Raw genomic sequence first — 23,139 nt, forward strand, 5'->3', positions numbered from 1 at the left:
CGGGATGAGGGAGAATGGCTGATGGATGGGAGATTGCTCACTGGATGTCTCCTCTTGAGGGCTCCAGAAGTATCTTCCCGAATCCCAGTGCCCTGTTTTTGTTTTGTTTTTTAAATACATTTTTAATTGTAAAAATACTATACAGAGGGGTGACAGTTACTCCCAGTTCCCTGTTAATCACAGGCAGAAATCTTTCCCACCCTGTCTTCTTCTCCCAGCCATTTTCACAGATAAGAAAATCTAGTTCAGAGAAGTCCTGTGTCTCAGGTTAGCACAGTGGCTAAAGCCAGAAGCTTGCAACCTCATTTTTGGTCTATTGCTCTTTGCCTTATTTCACACAGCTGAGCAGGTTGGTTTGGTTTACTGAATCCTGATATACAGAAACAAACTAGTCAACTTCCTCACCAATGTCTAACTAAATGTCCATTAGGAAACCTCTGGCCACAATAATAATAATGCCATACAATGAGATATAATCATGTATTGTGTACCTGTGTTTCTTTTGGCCAAACATTTTTTTAATTATCTGAAGTCCATTGCAAATTAATTAATTAGGAAGATTCATACATGTCTGTCCTTTCCCCAGTTCTTTAGATCATCTAGTTTGCAAATAGGATAAACTGAGATAAGATGGGGTCAGAGGTTAGCACTTTTGATACTTTCCTAACACCACATTCTCAGTTACTTTCCACGATCTGCTGCTTAGCTCCAGTATCTGTTCTAGAGGACAAAACTCACTTGGGCCTACTTTAAACACCTTAACTATCTTCTTGCCTCTAGGCATGCTACCTGTCTGTCTACTTTCAACCATGTTCTACCTATAGGATGATAGGTTAACTTAGCCAGGTTAACCTTTCCCATTGTCACTTGAACTCTCTTTATGAACCTCCCCCATAGCTTATAAGCTCTTTGTTTGCAATTCAAGGGTCATTAATTTTAGGCCTCACTAACTTAGGCAGCTTGTCCCCACTGATGGACATAGAAATCTGATGTGCCCCATTTCCTTCTGACACACAGTTCTTCCTTAACTTTTGACCATACCACAGCTATTCTATGAACTTTTTTTTAGAGTACTTAAAATGTGTCCCAAGTAATTTTTAGTCTGTGGTGCCTGGATTCCTTATTTTCCTCAGCAAATGCTTAATGCATGCTGGGCACACATAAAGCAAGGCATTGCTTATTCACATAAAACCAGCTATAGCCTTGATGATGTGGAAGGGGGCTATGCTACACCTGTGTTATAGATGGCAGAAGACAGGCTTACGGTACCATCGTAGCCTATAATAGATGGGCTTTGACTAATCAGAAAGTCCTCCCTGAAAATAGAATGCTGGAGCTCAGAGCTGAGGAATGAGCTAATCCAAAGGAATAGCATGTGCAATATCACTGGCTAGAAGCCCAGTGAGGATAAAAGATAGGGGGAACTGTCAGTGTGACTGCGTGGAGGAAGCCACCCAGACCAGGATGGAGACCAAGAATGGTGAGTAGATCCATATGTATGGTGTCCTGCCTCATGGTGAGAGGTCTTGTGTTTGTCTTAAGGACAAAGGACAGCTGCTGGAATCCATAAAGAGTGGGACTGGACTGTGTGCTAGTACTAGTTAAGCTATGGCACTATGTAGGCCATAGTGAGGGTAGCTCATACTAAGATGCTGTGAGACAGACAGAAAAAAGATCTCAGAAATATATGGGAGACAAATAAACCCAATCTGCTGACAGATTATGCATTTGGTCTTGTCTGTTCTCTAAACTGGGGACATGAAAGAGGTCCAGATTTGTGTGGAAGGATAATGATTTCGATTTTCCCCTTGATTTAGAATTTAAGACAATCAATTATCTGGGTGTTGGTGGTTCCCGCCTGTATTCCTAGTTATTCAGGTAGCTGAGATCCAAGAATCATGGTTCAAAGCCAGTCTAAGCAGGAAAGTTCTTGAGACTCTTCTCTCCAATTAACCACCAAAAAACAAAAACAAAACCTGGAAGTGGAGCTGTGGCTAAAGTGATAGAGTGCTAGCCTTGAGCAAAAAGTTCAGGGACAGCACTCATGACCAGAGTTTAAGCCCCTCGTACCTGCACAAACTAAAGAAAAAGTAAGCAACTTAAGCTCTCTGTCTGTTCCCTTATTGTACACAGTGATGGGAGCTAATATTCAAAGCTGTAGTGCTTTCTGACCAAACTTTCTATGACTTAATTTTGTCTATGAGTTTACTTGTTCATTGTCAACTCTTCAATCAACAGGGTAAGTTCCAGCAGTGCAGAGACTTTGTCTCTCTTAATTGCTATTGTCACCCTGTCTCCTGGAACCTGTCAGGTACTCAAAAATGATTGCATTCTGGTGTGCATTCTGGTGGGACCCAAATTTGCATATGCTCTGAGATTAGTCTGGGGGACATGGGTCACCAACCTGGATGATCAAGTTTGGGAAACTCCAAGTATTTGCACCTCAAACAAGTCTTTAACCCCTTCCCTAGTAACCAAAGGATTGTCAGATTCAAACCACCTGAGTGATGTTTCATTTTCTCACCTAATAGCTGTTAAGAAAAAATTTTGAAGGTGGAAATTTTCCTCTTTTTGAAAGGTTGTGTTGAAGCATGAGCCTGCTATGTACTTTTCATGGGGCTACACATTTCTTTTTTGAAGTATCTATTACTTAGGTAAGGTTGATTCCCTTTGACTCAGCCAGATCACTTTGAAAAAGATTTCCTTACGAGAATAAGATTATATGAAGAGATACTTACGTAAAAGAATAAAAATCTGGCAATTCAATTCAGCACTGTTTGAAATAGTGAAAATCCAGAAGAAACCTAACTACTCATTAGTAGGAACATGTATGAGAAATTATAGTTCATTTATGGATTATATTTTCACCCAACTGCTAAATAAATTCGATGTTTGCACATACTGATACAGAAAGTAGTGTTATTAGATGGAAGAAAACAGAATGTTGCAAATCAAGTTACATAATATGACTAATTTTAAAGAATAGTATTAGGAAAAGATGTGCACAGATGTGCACCAACTGTTAACAGTGCAGCCAGTGAGCCATGTAAGGCCTGCAGAATCATCTGGTACATGAGACAGACACGTATACTTCTTGTTGGATATCTGTGGCATGTCTTCCTGTATTAACGATTTTGTGTGGCCCAACATGATGTTATAAATAGCCAAATAACCCCTGGAAGAAAGTTCCCTACACTTTTAACATTCTCTGTCTCAAGTTCCTCATTTGTTTTAAATGAACACACAAAAAGGGGGGGAAGTATTTTTATATGAAATGGTTCAAATGAATTTGTGAATGTCCCTTTATGTGACTATTCCTCAAAGGGTTAAATTTCAACCAGTTAGAAAACGTACCTAGAAGACAAGGTAGCCTCGAGGAAACCGGAGGTTTTGATTTTGGTTTGGGTACCAGAGCTTAAACTCTGGGTCTCACATTCTCTCAGAGGCTGGTGCTCTACCACTTGAGCCACAGCTCTACTTCGTTTGTTGGTGGTTAGTTGGAGCTAAGATTCTCATAGACTTTTCTGCCTAAGCTGGCTTCAAACGTCAGCCTCGGACTAGCTAGGATTACAGGTGTGAGCCACCAGTGCTCAGCAAGAGTTTAAGTCTAGTCTTGATATTTGGTAGCTGTTAGCCTTGAACAAGTTAGTTTGTTTCTGTGAAGATTTTCTTCATGATGCAAAAGAGAGGAAAAAACAAAATCTCTACCTCCTGTCGTATTATTTATTTATTTATTTGAAAGACTGGATAAGGTAGTATATAACAAAGCACTCAGTTCTAAACCTGATGACATCATCCGTGCTGAGTCTAAATCACTGACCCCTGGGGAAGCCATGTGCTCAGCTCTTCCTCTCCCAGCCTAGCACTGTAGAGTGACACACAGCAGACCTTCATTAGATACACAATACCTGGATGGAATTCCTCCCCCTCTTACCTTGCTTGCCTTATCCCCATTTCTTCTCTCCCATTCTTCTGTATCCCTTCCTTCCTGCTCATTACTCATTGCCAGTCCCTTTCTCCCTTAATTCTTTTCATATTTGCACTGTTATCTAAAAAAATATAACAAGCACAGATGGTAAATACACTGGAGGAGATAGCTTATACCGACATAAACTCTGATAGGCCAAGGTACCTAGAGCCAAGGTACTTGTGTGTTTGAAAAACACTCAGAAATTAAGAACTCTCATTAGTGGGGCCCTAGGTCCCCCTGTTCCCCAGAAAAGACATGCTCTATATCCCTGTCTACCATCCTGTGTTAGATGCTTTGAGTTACTGTAACAGAACACCTGAGATCATCAGCTTAGAAAAAAGAAAGGTTTATTTTGTCTCACAATTTTGGAAGTATCAGTATATGGTTGGTTGGCCCTGTTGCTTTGGGGCTTGTGGTAAGGTAGAAAATCATGGCAAGTGTGCATGGTAGAGCAAAGTAGCCCACCTCATGGTAGCCATGAAGCAAAGAAAGAGAGGAAGGGATTAACATTCTCTTCTTGTTGTCTTGTTTTGTTTTTGTCAGTCATGGGGCTTGAACTCAGGGCTGGGCACTGTCCTAAGCTTTTGTGTTCAAGGCTAGAACTCTACTACTTTGAACTACAGCACCACTTCTGGTTTTTTGATGGTTGATTGGTAAAAAGAGTCTCACAGACTTTCTTGCCTTGGCTGGCTTTGAGTCATGATCCTCAGATCTCAGCCTCCTGAATAGCTAGGGTTACAGGCCTGAGCCATCAACACCTGGCTTCCACAATTCTCTTCGAGGCATAGCCTAAAACCTCCACTAGGCACCTCTCTTTTAAAGATTCAGCCACCTCCCACTAGTGTCACTGGCTACAGACCAAGCCTTAAATGAGACTTTAGGGAACATGGTAGATACAAATAATAGCATACTGGAGCTCCAGTGGCGCAATCGGTTAGCACGTGGTACTTATACAAATTATAGCATACTCCCTCGGATGCAGAACTCTATAAGGGATGGAAGGGATAACTGTTTAGGTCCCCCCAAAACAATTCTTAATTTTAAAAAGGTGCCTACATCCTTTTACTATATGGATAATATTTTCTAGAAATAATAACATCTTGCCCAAGCAGAGACTATGCAAGAGAGACAGACTGACTAGAGAAGTATATTAAGTGATGCCGGGCTTCAGGAATATATGGTATTTAGTTGGTGAGTTATGATGCTTCTGCTTTACTGAAGGATGGAAATCCCCACTTGGCACAGTAGCATGGTTTCAAAAAGTTCCTGATGGTGAGAAACGAGAATTCTCTTCTTCATCTTTCCTCCCATGAACTCTAATGGCTTATCTGCAGGGTTTCCTCTCCCTTTACTTGATAGCTCTCCTTCCCTTTCTCTCTTAAAGACCTGCTGGGGTACAAAGCTGCAAAGCTTTTAATCTAAAAACTTGTTTCATAAAGAGAAGACTGTCATATCTGCTTAGAGGGGAGTATCACTTTAATTCTTTCAAAATGCTTCTTTGTTTACATGCAGATCTCAGTTGATTCCCAAACTCCCAATTTAGACAAAATGAGTAAAATGATTTGGTTAATGTTTTTTGAATGTCTACGGTGTATTGGGTTGTTTGCTAAAAAGGGAATTTTTATATTTTGCCAGTCTTGAGGCTTACACTCTGAGCCTGGGTGCTGTCCCTGAGCTTCTTTTGCTCAAGGCTAGCACTTTACTACTTGAGCCACAGAGCCACAGAGCTTTTTCTGAATAGTTTATTGGAGACAAGAATCTTATGGACTTTCCCACTCAAGCTGGCTTCAAACCATGATCCTCAGCTCTTAGCCCCCCTGAGTAGAAGGAATAACAGGGGTGAGCCACCAGCACCCAGCTCCAAACAAGGACTTTTTATAATCCTCAATCTAACCCTAAAAGGCTGGCATTATCATTATCCCAGTTTTGCATATAAGGATATATTATAGTTTGGAAATAACTTACCAGGTCCTTAACTTGGGGAGAAGAGGCAGAATCAGGATAGAGAGAATCAGGCCCCAGATGTAAAGTTTTCAAGAGAAAATGATAGAGACATCTTGAAAAGTAGATGGAAATACACTGGGAGAAAAGATAATGGCATGGGATGAAGGGAATTCGAGAATTTAGAAACTTTTGGTGCTGAGTTTGAAAGAGTGAAGATGCATCAAGGCAGCTGTAATCAGGGCATTTCCTTTCTGAGTTTGCTCATACCACCAGATTCTGCTGGTTTGGGCTCTGTTCTTCAAATCCCTACCACTGAGTATTGTGAATTCTCTTTGGGAATAGTTGTATTGAGAGGTTAAAGATGAGACATTTTGCCTTTGAGGTGGGTTTTTTTCTTTTTTTTTTTTGTCATGGGGCTGAACTCTGGGCCTGAATGCTGTCCCTCAGCTCTTCAGCTCAAGGCTAGCATCCTACCATGCTTATGTGGAATGGTACCCAGGGCCTCATGCATGCAAGGCAAGCACTCTACCACTGGGCCACCTTCCCAGCCCAAGATGGAGTTCTTGCTACTCCCTTTCTCCCATGTAGTGTCTGAATTCCTTGCCCACTTGGGAAACAGTGTATTGTGATGTCAGAGTTCAAATCCTGATGTTGGTGAGCTCATGGGGGGTTGGCTTATTCCCTCTGAACTTTTATCTATATTTGCAAGCAGAGATGATCCCTACCTATGATGTTTTGATAGGATTAGAGGTAAAGAACTTGTGTCACCTACTGCACAGTAGACTGAATCTGAGGGCCGGCTGACACCAATCATGAGAAGGGAGAAATGCATCCTGGGTAGTTAATGCCTCCTGTGGAATTCTTCCTCATTAACTGTGTGTGCTTCTATCAGGATAGAGAGAGAGGTGTGATCTGTGCAGAATGCAGTGGGGTTGGCAGAGGGAGTGGGAACAAGTGAGCTCAGCATGCTCAGAACATGGGAACACCTAGCACATTTTAAACCTTGAAATTCACTAAAGGATAAAGTAACAGAAAGAATAAAAAAAAAAGTCCCCAGGCAGCAAAGCCAGCACTGACATTGGCAAAGATGAAAGCGGAGTGTGTGTTTGCTAATGAAAATGATTTCCCCTTGTTCCCATTCCCTCCCTCAACAGGGTCAGATGCAGCCATCTTCAAAGCGAGCCAGAGTATCTTCTGACTCCAATCAAATTTCTTTCTCTGAACCTCAGGAAACACATCCTTTTCCCTCCCATATGCACTTAGTAATGTTGATTATAGTCTTGGAATAAACTGCTCATACCAAATTACACTTCCATGAAATAAAGAACATGTACACTGTTAGTCACCAGTTATATTTTAAATATTGCTGTGTAGCCTGGCCCCAAGCTCCAGTTATTAGTAAACTCATAAATACCAGTTCTCTTTTTTTTATTTTTTGGTCAGTCATGGGGCTTGAACTCTGGGCCTGATAGCTGTCCCTCAGCTCTTCAAGGCTAATGCCCTACCACTTGAACCACAGCACCAGTTCCGGCTTTTTTCTGCTTATGTGGTGCTGGAGAATCGAACCCAGGGCCTCATGCATGCAAGGCAAGCACTCTACCACTGAGCCACCTTCCCAGTCACAGTTCTCTTTGTTTACTTAAGGAATAGCCAGGCAAAACAGTAGAAGCTCTGTTCAGGGACAGAGCCTTGACTGACCTAAGGATAAGAATGACCCCAGACAAGTTGTTTAACTTTTCCAAGTCTCTAGTTGTCTGTATGTAAAATGGTGCAGCTTTATTTCCTCCCAGGATCACTTTTAGTATGGGAAAGAAAATACTTGAAGGTGCTGTGTGAACATGAGGTTTTGTATAGACCCAAAGCCAGTGCATTTTCTATTCCATTTATTCAGTATGTGTCACTGAATAAAATGAGCTGCTATTAACAATGACACTTGTTTCATTGTCTAAAAATCTTATCTATAGCTGCCTCTTTCGTTCAGCTTTAGCCTTGATCTATGAATGCTCCAGAGACTATTTCAGGTCAGTTCTGAATAATAGGTAAGAGGGGGATGAGGGAGGAGCATGAATTGCAACAAAATCAGATTGTAAAGTAATCCATGTAAGGCTTGAGGTACCAGTTTTGGCCTAAGTTTGGAGGGTTCCACAGCTGATTAAGACAGTGGACATTTCCTGAAGGTTTATTCTGAAAATGATGAGGCCCCTTACCATCCTGAAAGCACCACTTTCACCCTATTGTTCTTTAGAAAATCCTTCAGCAATTATACATATCTGGAAGTAGACAATGAAGTGTGATACATATACCTCTTCCAGCCCTGCCTCCTACTCTACCTCCAACCTTGCCTTATTTACCCTGTCTCCCTTGCAGCTGAGATAAAGGGTTTTGCCTACTCCTATTCTTCCTGAAACAGTAACTTTTCCTGCCACTCTCTACTTCTCCTGTGTGGGCTGAGTCCTGTCTAAGCCTTGCAATCAGTCTATCTTAAATCTCTTCCTTCTTTCCAGTTTTCCTGCTCACTTCTCCCCCTGACCTGCCCAGGGAGTCTCTCCCCAACACACCTGTCCTAGTGGCAAGTTCATCATCCCCAGTTCTGGAGACAGGTCAAGTTATTCCTGGGGACCAGAGCAGGTCCTGAGCAGCATTCTGCTGTCTCCATGGACATGCAAAGGAATTTATGAAGGCTGGACCCTGGAAGTTCATGCTTAAAATGCTAGCAGCTCAGGCGGTTGAAATCTGAGGATTGTGGTTTGAGGCCAGCCCAGGCAGAAAAGCCTGTGGGATGCTATCTCCAATTAATTACCAAGAAGCCAGAAGTAGAGCTGAGGCTCAAACGGTAGAGTGCCAGCCTTGAGCAAAACAGCTAATGGATTGTACCAGGGCCCTGAATTCAAGCCCCAGTGCTGGCACCAAGGCAAAACAAAATTTATGAAAGCACCTATTATATGCATCAGAGGATTGTCTTATGAAGGCTATGAGCAGAATGAAGATAGGATCAGAATCACATGGCTTTGGTCATCTAGCTAGGCTCACCATGTTGCTTTTTAAGGAAGGACTCAGCCAAAATGAAGGTGGCTCCACTCCATTGATGTCACGCTAGTAAAGAAAGCTCCAGCTTGAATCCCTTTCTCCTTGGTTCTCATAACAAGCCAAAAAGGGAAAAAGACCCAGACACTAACTCAGTAGTCTATATGCAAGGCATTGTGATAAATACCAGGAGTGATTTGTCATGTTACCCTTTTGTATGGACCTGGTGAGGTTAGTATGTGCTGAGTGTCTGTTATCCAAGGTGCTCAAGACCAGGAATGTTTCACATCTCTTGGATTCTCAGATTTGGGAATATTTGTACTGACTTCACTACCAAGTGAGTAGCCTTCATCTGAAAATTTGAATCCTGCAATTCTACAAGTTCATCTTGATGTGGTTTGTCACCATCTGATTGAGAAACCATTTTAAGAAGAGATGTGACAGAGGAAAAAGAGAATCAAACATGTATTAACATGTTTTTTAATAAGACAATTTTTAGTTCTTTTTTCTTTTTTTTTCTCCTTAAACCAAGGGTCTTAGGCATGCTAAGCAAGCACTCTGTCACTGAGTAACACTCAGAGCCCCAACACAAGACTTTTATTGTTGTAGGGTGTACTGGGTGTGTATTTATTGTTGTTGGACAATTGTTGGGTGTGTTAATGGACTGTAAGTTCTTGGTAGTCATCCTTACTGCCTTTACCCTGTCCTCTTCCAGGGTGTTAAGACTCCTCTCCACCCATGCCCTAACCAGTAGGAACTCAGGCCTGCTTATGAACAACCAACTAGAGACAAACAAGAGGGCAGGTGTGGATTTGACTCATTTTTTTTTTGTCAGTCATAGGGCTTGAACTCAGGGCTTGTGTGCTATCCCTGAGCTCTTCAGCTCAAGGCTGGCACTTTACACTTTGAACCACAGTGCCACTTCTAGTTTTATTACCCCAGGAACAGGTCACCCTCAGCATTGTCTCTTGCTCTTGCCTTCAGGGTGCCTGTCCTTACTGGTAACCGTCCAGCACACAGAACGTTACGTCACCCTGTTTGCCTCAGTCACCCTCAAATGTGATTACACCACCTCTGCTCAGCTCCAGGATGTGGTGGTGACGTGGCGCTTCAAGTCCTTCTGCAAGGACCCCATCTTTGACTACTTCTCTGCCTGTGAGTATCTCGCCCTTCTTATTCTCGCCAGATCCCAGACATCTCTGTGCTGCACAGTCATTGGGATTAAGAACTATTAGAAGTAGTAGTGGTAGTAGTATAGTTTTACAGGGGGGTTTCAATTTGACGTATCCAGTTATGAATATAATGCATCTTGATCAGTGTATCATCCCTTCCATCATTCTCCCTTCCCCATTCTATCCACAAACCACCCATCCCCTCAAATTACCTGTTCCTTCTTCACATATATACATTGAGCTTTATGACTATATTCACCCACCATTCCCTAGGAGAGATTGCGGCTCAGAAACCCTCATAGTGAGGAAGCTACAAAGACACAATCTTTTCTCCCTTTACTTTATAGAAGAAACTGGTCTATCCATTTCACTGTAAATAACATAATTATAGAGAGACAAAGAACATATGTTTTCTCTCATATGTGGAAGCTATAACTAAATTATAAATATATATGTAAACATATACACGGTGCATATAGACACAAACACATACTAAAGAAAGTATGTTATATGCAGGAAAGGATTCCAGATCAATAATGTAACTCCTTTGAACCTACTAATTTAAAATGAAACAAAAATGGATACCAGAAAGCTGAAACATGTTTTGTAGGGGTGAAGTCAAAGCCTAAAGAGATGAAAGGTGGGTGAATGTAGTTGTCATCTTTAATATATGTAGAAATCGAACCAGGTAAATCAAGGGGATGGGCAAGGTTGGGAGAGATGGGGGAAAGTAACTCTGATCAAGATGCATTGTACTCACAAACTGACATGTTGAATCAAAACCCCTTTGTACACTTACTGAAAGATAATTTTTTAAAAATTAATAAAGAAATGGCCACTTCAAAAACAACTGAACTCATTTCTAAACCATTTACAGAATGAACAACATTTTAAAAATGCTGACATACCTTATTCTCAAAAAGATATATAAGACAGCTCAGGAAAAGCAAAAGAGCAAGGTCCACTCCCTGGTTCCTTCCTGGTTGAATCTGGCTTGCTGAACTGATGATGCAAACCTGCCTCTGGGTGTGGGTTCTTTGTGGCTATGGACAAAGCCTCCTGTCACTGCTGTTTGTCCTTCCGGGGTCACCCTTCCTGGTGGATGGGCCTTCCTTAGCTGACAAAGCACTGAGTGTCAGGTTGCTCACAACACCCAGGCAACCTCATTTGCCACCAGTCAGCTCAATGCTATACAGGCTCCTCTTACCATCCTGCCAAGTCCTGTCTCTCAATAACAACTACCCTGATCACGTCAGCACGACTGCCAGGAACCAGAGTTCCTCCCCTGCCCTCCCTCTGAAAACAGAGGAAGCCAAACCCAACAGGCAGCTTCAGGCAATGAACACTTTAGAAATTTTGAGAGTAAAAGTAGATTCCTATTTGGGGGAAGGAAGTGAGTCCTGAAATGAGGTAAGGGGATGAGGTATCCACTTCTCCTCTTTTAACCTTGGGGCTGAAGTCTCCATGGTAGGATTTGAATGACACTCCAAAGTCCATTTGAGCAGCCCAGCATCCTTCCCAAAGGACTCCTAAATCCAGGCATTGCTAAGTGGGAAGGCAGTAGAGACTGGCCTTGTAGGCAACACTTACCAGCAGACTTAATAGCTCTCAACCCTTCTATTGTAAGGGCAGATGGATGAACCCTGTGGGAGCAGAGGTCAGGAGCCTGTAAATGAGACAAAGAAAGTTAGAGAAGGAGATGAGGGATACAGTCAAGATTGGGAAATGATTGCAAATCAAGGAGTCTGGAGTTGCTACAACTGTGCTTCTAAGCAGGACTTGTGGCTAATTGGCATCATCTAGGAATTTTGTTAGGATTCCAAAGGTCAATCCCTTTCTAGCCAGCAGAATCTGAATCATTGTGACTCAAGTGTGTTGTTCATCCTCTCTCCTTAGCGTACCAGGCAGCACTGTCCCTAGGCCAAGATCCCTCCAATGACTGCAATGATAACCAGAGGGAAGTTCGCATCGTGGCCCAGCGGAGGGGGCAGAATGAGCCTGTGCTGGGGGTGGATTACCGGCAACGCAAGATCACCATCCAGAACAGTGAGTATGTGGGAGGCCGGGGAAGAAGGGGTAGAGGAGATGCAGACACAGACCTGAGAGGCTGAGTCAGCATGGGGTTTCCCAGTTTTCTTCGGTTGCCTGCTGGTTTTACTTGGTCACTGTCATCGTTTGATCCTGAGAATGTGCTGCATTGTCCCATGTTGCTTCCTGGGAACTTGGTCTCAGGAAGCAGAAGATGTTCTGCAGCTTTGACTAAAGGTCAGGTATGAGTAGGTTCCTGTGTTTTCCTGAGACTCCTACTTAAAATGTGCTTCAGTCCTGTGAGCCTTTCTACAAATTGTTCTCAGGGCCTACTTGAACTCCAGGTCCTTGAGTTCTGATCTTAGCCATTCTTGTTGCCCATGCTATAGGAAATGGGAATTTATAAATAGGAGACCCCTTTGAGATCACTCTATTGTTAGAATATTAAGAGCTGGGAATAAAATGCCTATTGCTTAGTGAATAGTAAGCAAATTCATTATTTTCCTTGGCTAATGTTTCCTCATCTGAGAGACAGGCACAATGGTATCTGTCTCCCCCACATTGAAGTAAGAGGTCAAATGCAGAGTCTGGGAGCAGTGTCTAAAGCAGTCTGACCTTTGGACCTGGCATAAACAGTATTGAAATTAACCCCATTTCACAGCTATCGTCATTTACCAGGGAATATAAATTTGGCCAGACCCCGTCAATTTCTTTAAGCCTCCATTTCTATAAATCTGGACTTTCCATAGTGCTTATCTCACAGAGAGTTGTGGGGACTCTAGAGGTGGTGTTTAGAAATCACTGCGTAGTCAGTGAGTGTACCGTGAACATTGGTTATCCGTCATGAGATGGATTAGCTCCTCAGATTCTAGTCAGGATTGTCACAATGACTTATCTGCAAGTATTTGAAAACTATTTCAGTGAGTTTCATGTACTATGTTAAAAAAAAAAAAGGCAGTGTCTGTTTAGAAAAAGAGAGAGGGAGAATATACTCAGCAGGCTGCTCATGGTGCTTTAACTACAGTGGGAGGAAATGAATGAATATTCTGTGACCATCTAAAGACAGAGCATTTAAAGGGCCAATGTAAGCCCGATGTCTCACTTTGTAATATTTAAACCCTTTTACATTTACTCTCTAGTTTCCTTATGCCAGCACATGAATCCTGGGCTTAGGGAACATCTTGTCCTTTTGGTTCCCAAGTACATCCTCAAAGATTTTAAGTCCAGCAGACTTAGTTCTAGTCTGACCCCTAAAATTAAATCCTCCTTAATTGGCAAATGTCCTTTACAGATTTTAAAGGCTGAAAGTCCTGGTGGATGTCAAACTCTTCCTTTTTGTTCTTATCTAATTTTGAGCAGTACCTTCTACTCACAACAACTCTTGGGTAAAACCCTATCACTTTCTCTCTCCGTTAGGAAATCAGCATTTCCCCTTTGGGTTTATTTCCACTTTCAGTCTTGTGACTTCCTGGAGCCATTGTTTTCTCATAGTTTCTTACGTGAGTTTGTGTCATTTGAGACAGCCCTGTCCCATCGGATATTAACCTACCTCGATATCCAGTATGTTGACATTCCTAAAACACTCATGGGGAAGATTTATAAATACTCATCAAGCTTCAAGGGGGGCTTCCCCCTAAAGCATGTTCATCAAATCTTCCAAGTCTGGGGTAAGTTTGTTCATGGGAAAGGTGGTAGGTTTGGAAAATTACAAAGATTGACGTAGAAGAGAAAGAAACAGAAGTCAAAGTTGGCTCCAGTGTTGCATGACCTCACATTTTTGTTTCATTTCCTCAATAAGTATTTCTTGGCAAACAGATAATAAAGAATTGCAGGTATGACCACTGACTAAGCAAGAACAACTCTGTAATACTAAGGTCCTGAAACCCTTGAAGAACGATGCAAGGGATAGTATCGATTGTGACGCATTGTCCTTAAAACTGACATATTGAATGGCAATCGTTTGTACAGCACCATAAAGATAATCAAAATATAGCTTAAAAAAGAATTTGGAGATGTCCTCTGACATTTACTAAGGGTAAGATTGCAAGTTCTTCCAGCACTTTGGGACACGAGGCTGCCCTGCTGGCTTTTTTGTTGGTGGTGGTAGTGTTGTGGGACTTGAACTCTTGGCCTAGGTGCTGTCCCTCAGCTCTTCAGCTCAAGGCTAGTGCTCTACTGCTTGAGCCACAGTGCCACTTCTCAATTTTTCTACTTATGTGGTGCTGAGGATTTGAACCCAGGGCCTCGTGCGTGCGAGGCAAGCACCCTACCACTGAGCCACCTTCCCAGCCCACTTCTGGCTTTTGAATCCTTTCTGTTCCTTTTTAGGTCTTCCACAGTGCTGGATCCACAAAAGGTCTTCAGTTAACATTTGCTAAACTTGCTAAACATGAATATATATGTTAAACATTCATTTATCTTCGTAGGGTAACAGAGTATTCAGCACTCATAGGAACTTATTTTTTTTTTCCTCTTGGGTAATATTTACTCTTAAAATATTGGCATCTTGTCTTTAGTTAAGTTCATTTCATAATCTATCCCTTCAATAACTAGAGATGTTTGCTCAACTTAGGTTGGGGAAGAAGTCCAGGCTATGGAGTTCTCCAGTTTAGAGAAGTAGAGCTTAGTGTTTAAGAGACATGGCTTTGAATCTGCCTCTGTTAAACATTGTCTGTATCTGCCCAGTTTCTTAGCTTCTGTGTGTTTGATTTCCTTATCTGAAATGCAGCTAAATAATCATAGTCCCTGTGTCAGTGAGACTCAAGTTTGATTGTGAGCAAACAAAAGCCCAAAATATTAGTGACTTAAGCAGTAAAGATGTTTGCTTTTCTTCCTTGCATAAAAACAGAGGTAGCATACAGTCCAGACCTAGTGTGGTAACTCAATTTCATTAAGTCTTTGGGGACCCAAGATCATTCTAGCTCACCAGAGATATCTTCTTCCTCTGGTTCAAAATGGCAGCTCTCACATTTGCCTTCCATGTATTTTAGTCCATTTTCTGTTGCTTAGTAATTTGTCAAGAAAAAGGTTTGTTTAGCTTATCATTTGGAATGTTGAAAGTCCAATATCAGATGCCCATGTTTGGCGTCTGGTGAGGGCCCCCTTACTGGGTTACCACATAGCCAGATGGCATTATGGCATGAATGTGTGCAAGAGGCAAAGATCACATGGTGAGACAGAAAGGCAGAGAGCACAAAGAGTCAATCTCTTTCTTCTACAGTAATTTACTCTCTCAAGAACTAACTGAAGAATTATGTTAATCCCTTCCTGGAATAGTACCTCCAATGATATCATTACTATAATAATAATCTACTAATTAATCATAATCAAATATAAGCCCTGCCTCTTAAAGGTTCTGCTACCTGCCACTACTGCCACACTGATGATCAACCTTCCAGCATATGAAACTTTGGAGACACATTAAAATCATAGAACCAAGGAAGAGAGTAGCAGAAGAAATAAGAAAAGGGAAAGAAAGGTATTCACAAGCTATTTTGAGGAAGTTCCTAGGAGCCATTATGTGACACTTCTGTTGACATTCTATTTGTCAAAATGGATCCACAGGTCCATTTCTGTCAGTAAGAAAGGATGTGTGAAAAAAAAAGAAAGGATGTGAAATACAAACTTTATCTTGTCTTGGTCTGTTTAATCCTGCTTTAATAGAATACCTGACACTGGGTAGTTTATAACAAGCAAAATGCAAAATGTGTTGGTAATACAAAAAACGAATTGACTGAGAAGTCTAATGAGGTTCTATTGCTGCATCACTCTATAACAAAAGAAGAGAAAGCAAGATGGCATCAAACATCCTTCATGATGCCACTAGTTCCTCCCACCCACAGAGTGGAGTAGTCATGGTTCAGTCACTTTTAAAGGTTCTTCTCTTAGCACTGTTACAATGGCATCTGAAATTCAGTGTAAGTTTTGATATGAGCAAACATTCAAATCATGGCAATTACATAGATGGCCAACAACTCTATGATCCTGGAAGAAATGGCTAGGAATATTAGTAGAAAACAACTGTCAATCTGTATCCCATCATAGGGTCATAGTGGGAATTAAATGAAGAAATATATTCAGAATCCTTATAAAGTACTACATGGGCTTGAGTATTTATCCCAAAGTTTAGAAGTCAGGGTACAGGAAAGACACTTGCACACCCATGTTCACTGCTGCACTATTCACCATTGTCACATTGTGGAGACTCAGTGGACAAGTGGATCAAGAAAACATGGTATGTGTATATGCATACACAATAGAACTTTACTCATAAATTAAAAAAGTACTTGGGCTGGGATGTAGCTCAATGGCAAAACATGTGCCTAGCAAAAACGAAATGAAACAGAAAATAAAGTGTTTAGTGGAGCTCAATAAAGAGGTCTTCCATGGCTATAATGTTTGGAGAAAAAGGAAGGTCTTTAAAGAAGGAATTGAGACTTTCCTCCCCTTTACCAAGAGCCATTTTAGGATGTGGAAGAATAATGTTAGGGACTTGAGGCAACCCTGGGTCAGAAGCCACGGTCCTGTCCTTTGACAATAGCCACTTTCTCCTTCTTCCCTACATAGGAGCTGACCTAGTGATTAACGAAGTGATGTGGTGGGACCATGGAGTATACTATTGTACCATTGAGGCACCAGGGGACACATCAGGAGACCCAGATAAGGAGGTGAAGCTCATTGTCCTCCGTAAGTGCTGCTGGAACTTTCTTTTTGTAACTCTCTTTTTGTAACCACTGTAACACTTTTTTATGGAGGAACATGGTCACTCAATTATAAAAACGGAAACAGACAAGCATATGTTATTGTCATTGTATCGAACCTCTGAAGTTCTTTTATAAAAGCTAAATGTCTTTTGCCAGCATGATCTGCAAGACACGAGCTATGTTTATTTACCAGACCCTAAAAATGTTAAAGTGTCTCCTGAGTAATTTAGTTCACTCTTGCTTAACTTCTCCCCTGCCACAGACTGGCTGACGGTGATCTTCATCATCATGGGAGCCCTCCTCCTCCTGCTGCTGATTGGTGTGTGCTGGTGCCAGTGCTGTCCTCAGTATTGCTGCTGCTACATCCGCTGCCCCTGCTGTCCAACCCACTGCTGCTGCCCTGAAGAAGGTAAGAGAGGACAGAGCAACAGTGGGATGAGCTAGTACAGGTGCCCGGTGCCCCAAGCAGATTAGCTTCTTATGCACTGGGTCCTTCATAGCTTTCCTCTGAGCCTCTCCTATCACAGGCTCAGTAGACATTAATTAGCCTCTTCCCTGCTGCTCTATGAATGATGTTTGAGGGAGCCTAAAGCCTATAAACCTCTCTCACATAGCTCTGCCCTCTGAGGGCATTTCCTTCACAGTCTGATTTGTGTGTGTGCTGTTGAAAATAGTTTTTGCTTCTAGCATTGACTTTGCTTGGGCATGAAGTGGTTAGGGAGAGTGGTGTGAATGAAGCCCTGAGAGAAAGCCATCTGAAAGGGGAGGAAAAAAATCCTTCAACACTTCTAACACCAAGTTGTGAGGGATCTACCCTCTCCCTGCCCTACACACACACACACATATACACACACACACACATACACACGCATACACACACACACACACACACACACACACACAGAGGAATTAGTAACAAAACCCTGGGGTTGTAGGTTCAGTCTCACAGGAGAGTCTTCCATGTCAGAGGGCAGTGGCAAGCAACAGTTTGTTACTTATGCTTCTGACCACTTGGCTATGAATTGGGAGATCCTACAAAACCCTCCTTGGTCTCCAATGCTTTGCTAAAGTAGAACTTAGGGAAATGTAATGAAACATTTCCTTTTACATTTACCCATTTATTTTGAAGCATACAAATAGACAGCCAAATGAAGAGCTATATAAGGCCAGGTGTAGCAAGGGTGAGGAACTCCCATACCCTCTCCTGGTGCACCATCCCCCAGCACCTCTGTGCATTCCCAAGTCCCTTGAATCCAGGCCTTTCAAGATTTTATGAATGCTTCACGACATGAGTGATTACATCATTCACTACTGGTGATCACTTTCAATTTCCAGTCTCTACCTGAAGGTCAGTGGGTACAACGGAAGGTCCCAGATCACCCTCTGGTGATCTGCCTCGATTCTGAAACTCTATGGGACCCCCTGTAGCAGTCATCTCTTTAGTATAGAGACCACACTCGTCACTCTAGAGATTTCAATAATTCCTGGAACTATGTATGAGAAGTCAGGGGTAGAAAATTAATATATGTTTCTTATTCTACTACAAGATCTTACTAGTTCTTCGAGATGACTTGATAAAACAGAGTAGAGGAGAAAGGTGTAAGGGCAGAGGTTCTTGTAATGAAGCTCATATTAGAATCATGTGGAAGGCTTGGCTGAAATTAATGGCTAGCCCCAACTCCAGAGTTTCTGACTCTGTGCATCTGGGGTAAGGCCCAAGAATTTGTATTTCTCAAAAGTTCCCAGATGATGTGAACTGCTCATCTGGGTACCACATTTTTTTTTCCACTTGTGTTAAGGGAAGGGAAAGGGACCAGAAGATATTTCTTTTACTGTGATTTTTCTGTGGACTAAAATTTGATCCCCCCAAATTTTAGATACAGAATACAGAGCAAAGGCAAAACAATAAATAAGTAAAAATTATTCTATAAAGATCTTTTCTTAGTAAATGCATGGAGTAGAATGAACTGCTTTAAATGGAAAAAAATTAAATTATTTTGTTGCATTATTTTATATAACATTTCCATTTCCTAATGGCATCAATGAGCACCACATTGTAGAAAAAATTGATAAATTCGGGAAAATGTAGACCAATCTGAGTACCTAGAGACAATTACCCTTATCATCTTGGTCTATTTGACAGAAGAAAATTTCAAAGAAAAAAAAATAAGGAATTGACTATTAAGATAGAAACCAGCCCTAACAGACAACTCAAGAAGGTCAGTGGTCTGAGCTGGTTTCAGGCCTGAATGCTAAAGTTGCCGTCTTACAGGAAAAGAGAAATAACTCTTATCGGATGTCTCTTATGCATGTGCCCTTTGCATATGTTAATTCATTGAATCCTCACAACTTTTAGAAGGTACACGTCAACACCACTTAACAGACAAGGAGACTGAAGGTCAGAGGGATCCCACAGTAGTTAAGTAGCAGGAGCAGCAGTGCCATGTTAAATCACATGTAAGTGAACCCCAAAGTACCTGCCAACAGCCTTTAAGGGTAGAGCACTCTGGGATTGGCTGAGATCATGCAAACTCCTTAAAGAATAGGAAATAGCATAGGACTCCATATTGGGCCATGGTGCTCTCTACCTTCAGAGGCCTCAAGAGAAGAGTCCAGGGATAAGTCACTGTCTGGAGAAGTAATATATGAAGTGAGATGAGGAAAATGTCTTCTTAGACTTCTTAGGTCCACAGGACACTAAAAGCAGGAAGGACTAGAGCCAAGCTAGCACAGAAGATAAATGCATGCAGTCAGTGAACTGATAAACAGAGATTCCATCCCGCGCTCCCCCCCCCCCCCCCCCCCCCCCCCCCGTGAGAATGGCTTCTCTTCTGGGGTTGGAGTTAATGAAAAGAACTGATAAACTGAGGGAGTATAGGTTACAGATAAAGCTTCTTGGACTTGAATAAATGCAGTTACTTGCCAAGTGAGTGATGGTCCTAAGGAGTCTGATGAGGAGGAGTTGTGCTGTGGAGCTCTCTGATTAGAGTAGGGAAGGGTTTACCCTGGATTTCTTAGACTATGATTACCCCAAGTGTTTTTGTAAGCAATGAATCTAGGCCAGTAGCAAGGAAATAAAGTGGAGCCTGAAGTATCTTTTTTTTTTGTCGGTCGTGGGGCTTGAACTCTGGGCCTAGGTGCTGTCCCTAAGCTCTCAGCTCAAGGCCAGTGCTCTACCACTTGAGCCACAGCACCACTTCCTTTTTCTGGTGGTTACTTGGAGATAATTGGACTTTCCTGCCTGGCTGGCTTTGAACAATATCCTCAGATCTCAGCCTCTTGAGTAGCTAGGATTACAGGCGTGAGCCACTAGCCTGGCCTGAACTATCTTACGTGTGGTGGATCATTGATGACTAATTGGCACCCATGGAAGTACCTCTGCAAAAACCCTAGAAAGGGCCAGGCTTTGGTGGCTCATGCCTGTAATCCTAACTACTCAGGAGGCTGAGATATGAGGATTGCTATTCAAAGCTAGCCCAGGCAGGGGTGAGACTCTTATCTACAATTAAGCACAGAGAGAGAGAGAGAGAGAGAGTGGGGGGGAGAGAAGGAGAGAGACAGACAGAGAGAGACTGGCAGAGAGAGAGAGGGAGAGAGAGAGGGAGAAAGGAAGGAAGGAAGGAACGAAGGAACAAAGGAAGAAAGGAATTAAAAAAGAAAATGAAAAAGCTAGAAGTGGAGTTGTGGCTCAAGTGATAGGACACTAGCCTGGAGCATAAAACCTCAGGACAGTGTTCAGGCCCTGAGTTCTAGCCACTGGACAAAAAAAGGAGAGGAGAGAGGAGGAGAAGGGAAGGCAGGGGAGGGGAGGAGAGGGGACAGATGGAAAGGAAAATCCAGGCATCTTGACCTCTGAAGAGAAACAGGAAGTTATTACTGTGGAGGAGGATTAAGTACAAGGCGAAAAAGGTCACACCAGCCCGTCCAGATTTCCAAAAAGTAAAATGCTAGAGCTAGAGTACTTACCTAGAGGGCAAAGCCTGAGTTCTAACCCAGTACCACATCCCCAAAATAAATAAAAATACTAGATGCAGAACTTGAGCTCCCTCCACTTCCTCCCTGATCTGCTTCTCCCTTCCCCTGAGAGGGGCGGGGGGGGGGGGGAACAGTGAAAGTGATTCTTAATTTTAGTAGCTCTCAATAATTCACTCAGTGCTGGTAATCAGCACTCAGTATGACTTATAGATGAAAGTTTTGGAATTGAGTTTTGTTTTTGTTTTGTTTTGTTTTTTCTTGTGAGAACTGGAGAAACAGCTCTTACTTACTAGGTGGGTTATTGGTGCTTTTCTCCAGAGAATCTCTGACCACACCTTACAGAGGGCCAAGGGCCACTCGGAGAATCTCCCTCACTTCCTCCATTGCCCCCAAAGCTGGGAGAAGTAAGGAACTTGTTGGATTAGACATGTCTTTTGCACCATCAACAGAGCTGATGTCATCAGTTAAAAGTTCATAGAGAGAGGAAGACCTGGTAATTGCCTGCTGTTTAGCTGGCTGCAGGAATGGGGGGAACACTTGTTCACTTGTTCTGTTTGCTCATTGAAAGCCCTATTGGGAATAGAGCTATTTGAGGTGGGCTGCTTGATAGGCAGCAAACTACTGGTAGTTCCCTAGTGTTTAAAGGGCAAGAGTTGGAAGGGGCCTAGGATGATGAGGTGCTCCTGAGAATGTACTGGCCAATCAAGTCACTGGAAACCTGTCCTTTAGAAATCCCAGGGACCAAGTAACCATGGTGTGTGTGTGTGTGTGTGTGTGTGTGTCTGTGTCTGTGTCTGTGTTTGTATGTGTACATGCACACATACCTATAGCTTTCCTTTCCTTCTTTTTAGATAATAGTCGTTGACGGTAGGGAATTATGTCAGGCAACTACATACACACAGAGTAAATAGTGTTTCTTAGGCAAAGGTAACTTTTTTCTGCAGTTGTAAAATTCCATTATATTCTAGTGCCCCAAAACACTAAGAACTTTATATAATTATATAAAAGGCAGCCTTTTTTTTTTTTTTTTAAAGAATAAAGAGTACTCAGGCTTGCTAAGCAGGAGTCCTAACTGCTGAGTCAACCCTCCAACACTAACTGTTCCTTGTTATTTTTGAGATAGGGTCGTATTTCACAGGACACCTAGTAAATAGAATAACAGGCACTGGGCCCCAGATCCAATTCTTCTTTGCGAAGGTGTTTTGTAAACTTTTTTCTGCCTGGTCTAGCCTTGAACCAAGATCCTGACAATCTCAGCCTACCAAACAGGATTATAGGCGTGAGCCACTGGCTCCTTGACTAAGAATAAACATTGACTAAGAATAAACATGAAAGCACAGGGTGGAGGGTGAAGAACAGGCTTGGTGGAACAGTGAAAGGAGGATGGGAAGGAATGGTAACCAATCATGAGCAAGAAAAACTAGAGATCTCAGAGGCACAAGGAGAGAGCCAGCTACAGGGAAGAGAAGAGCAGTAAGATATTAACTGTCATTTCGGTCCCAAAGATAGGGCATGTCTTAAAGAATATGACCTGACTTCCTCAGAGGTGAAGGTGAATATGTCTTGGAAGGTTTAGTTTCCATTCGTGAGTATTTGTGTCTCCTGGGTCTATGAAATAGACGAGATTGTCATAAAAGTTTGTTATGGCCCTGAGGGCCACTTTCTTTGGTGTCTTTGCCCCAATAGGCTGGTGAGAAGGTTGTTATCTCCAGCTTACAGATGAGGAAGAGAATGGGCTCAGAGACTCTAGAAACTCTTTAAAGGCACACAGCTCAACATGCTCAGGTGTAAGTTGAAATACATCTGAGCCTGAAAGCCTACGTTTAAGGAAACCTGTCCCTAAGGGTCACATTTCTCAGAGTGTTATTTAAAATCCTCAGCAGTCAGCTGGAAGTCGATTCCTATTGGAATCAGGGAACTTGTTGAGGACATCCATTTTCTTTCCTTACATTATACTGAAGGAAAGTCTCTGTGAGTGAGATTCAAGGAAGGGGCTAAATGTGGGAATGGAACCAGCAGGAAGAAGCTTGGGTTCAGTTAAAGGGGCAGTTGTGAGCAGAGTTGTTCTAATGAACTCAGATGCTTCCAGGCCTTGGGGCAATGCTTGGTTTCAAGTGGGTTTTAAATGGCCCAGAGCTTAGGCAAATTCCCTAAGGATAGTCTTTTGGCTTCATCACAGAGAGAGAGACAGAGAGGCAGAGAGAGACACACAGAGAGAGAAACAGAGAAACACAGAGAGAGAAACAGAGAAACACAGAGACACCAAGAGAGAGAAAGGGGGGAGGGGGCTGTGGACTCCTTGTGGTGGAAAGAACATAGGCTT

The 23,139-nt window shown here is 42.3% G+C and overlaps 1 protein-coding gene across 2 annotated transcripts in view; it reads left to right on the top strand.

Annotated features, from left to right (window-relative positions):
* Positions 1-23,139, top strand: part of Ildr1 (immunoglobulin-like domain containing receptor 1) — a 35,010-nt gene that overhangs the window by 4,343 nt on the left and 7,528 nt on the right. For both annotated transcript variants that reach the window (XM_013019297.1, XM_013019298.1), the window contains exons 2-5: positions 9,923-10,093; positions 12,007-12,156; positions 16,705-16,824; positions 17,104-17,250. In XM_013019297.1, the coding sequence (XP_012874751.1) occupies positions 9,923-10,093; positions 12,007-12,156; positions 16,705-16,824; positions 17,104-17,250 (588 nt within the window). The remainder of the gene's footprint in view (positions 1-9,922; positions 10,094-12,006; positions 12,157-16,704; positions 16,825-17,103; positions 17,251-23,139) is intronic.

This window comes from Dipodomys ordii, unplaced genomic scaffold (assembly GCF_000151885.1).
Source record: "Dipodomys ordii isolate 6190 unplaced genomic scaffold, Dord_2.0 Scaffold45, whole genome shotgun sequence".
In the NCBI taxonomy this organism is placed as follows: Eukaryota; Metazoa; Chordata; class Mammalia; order Rodentia; family Heteromyidae; genus Dipodomys; species Dipodomys ordii.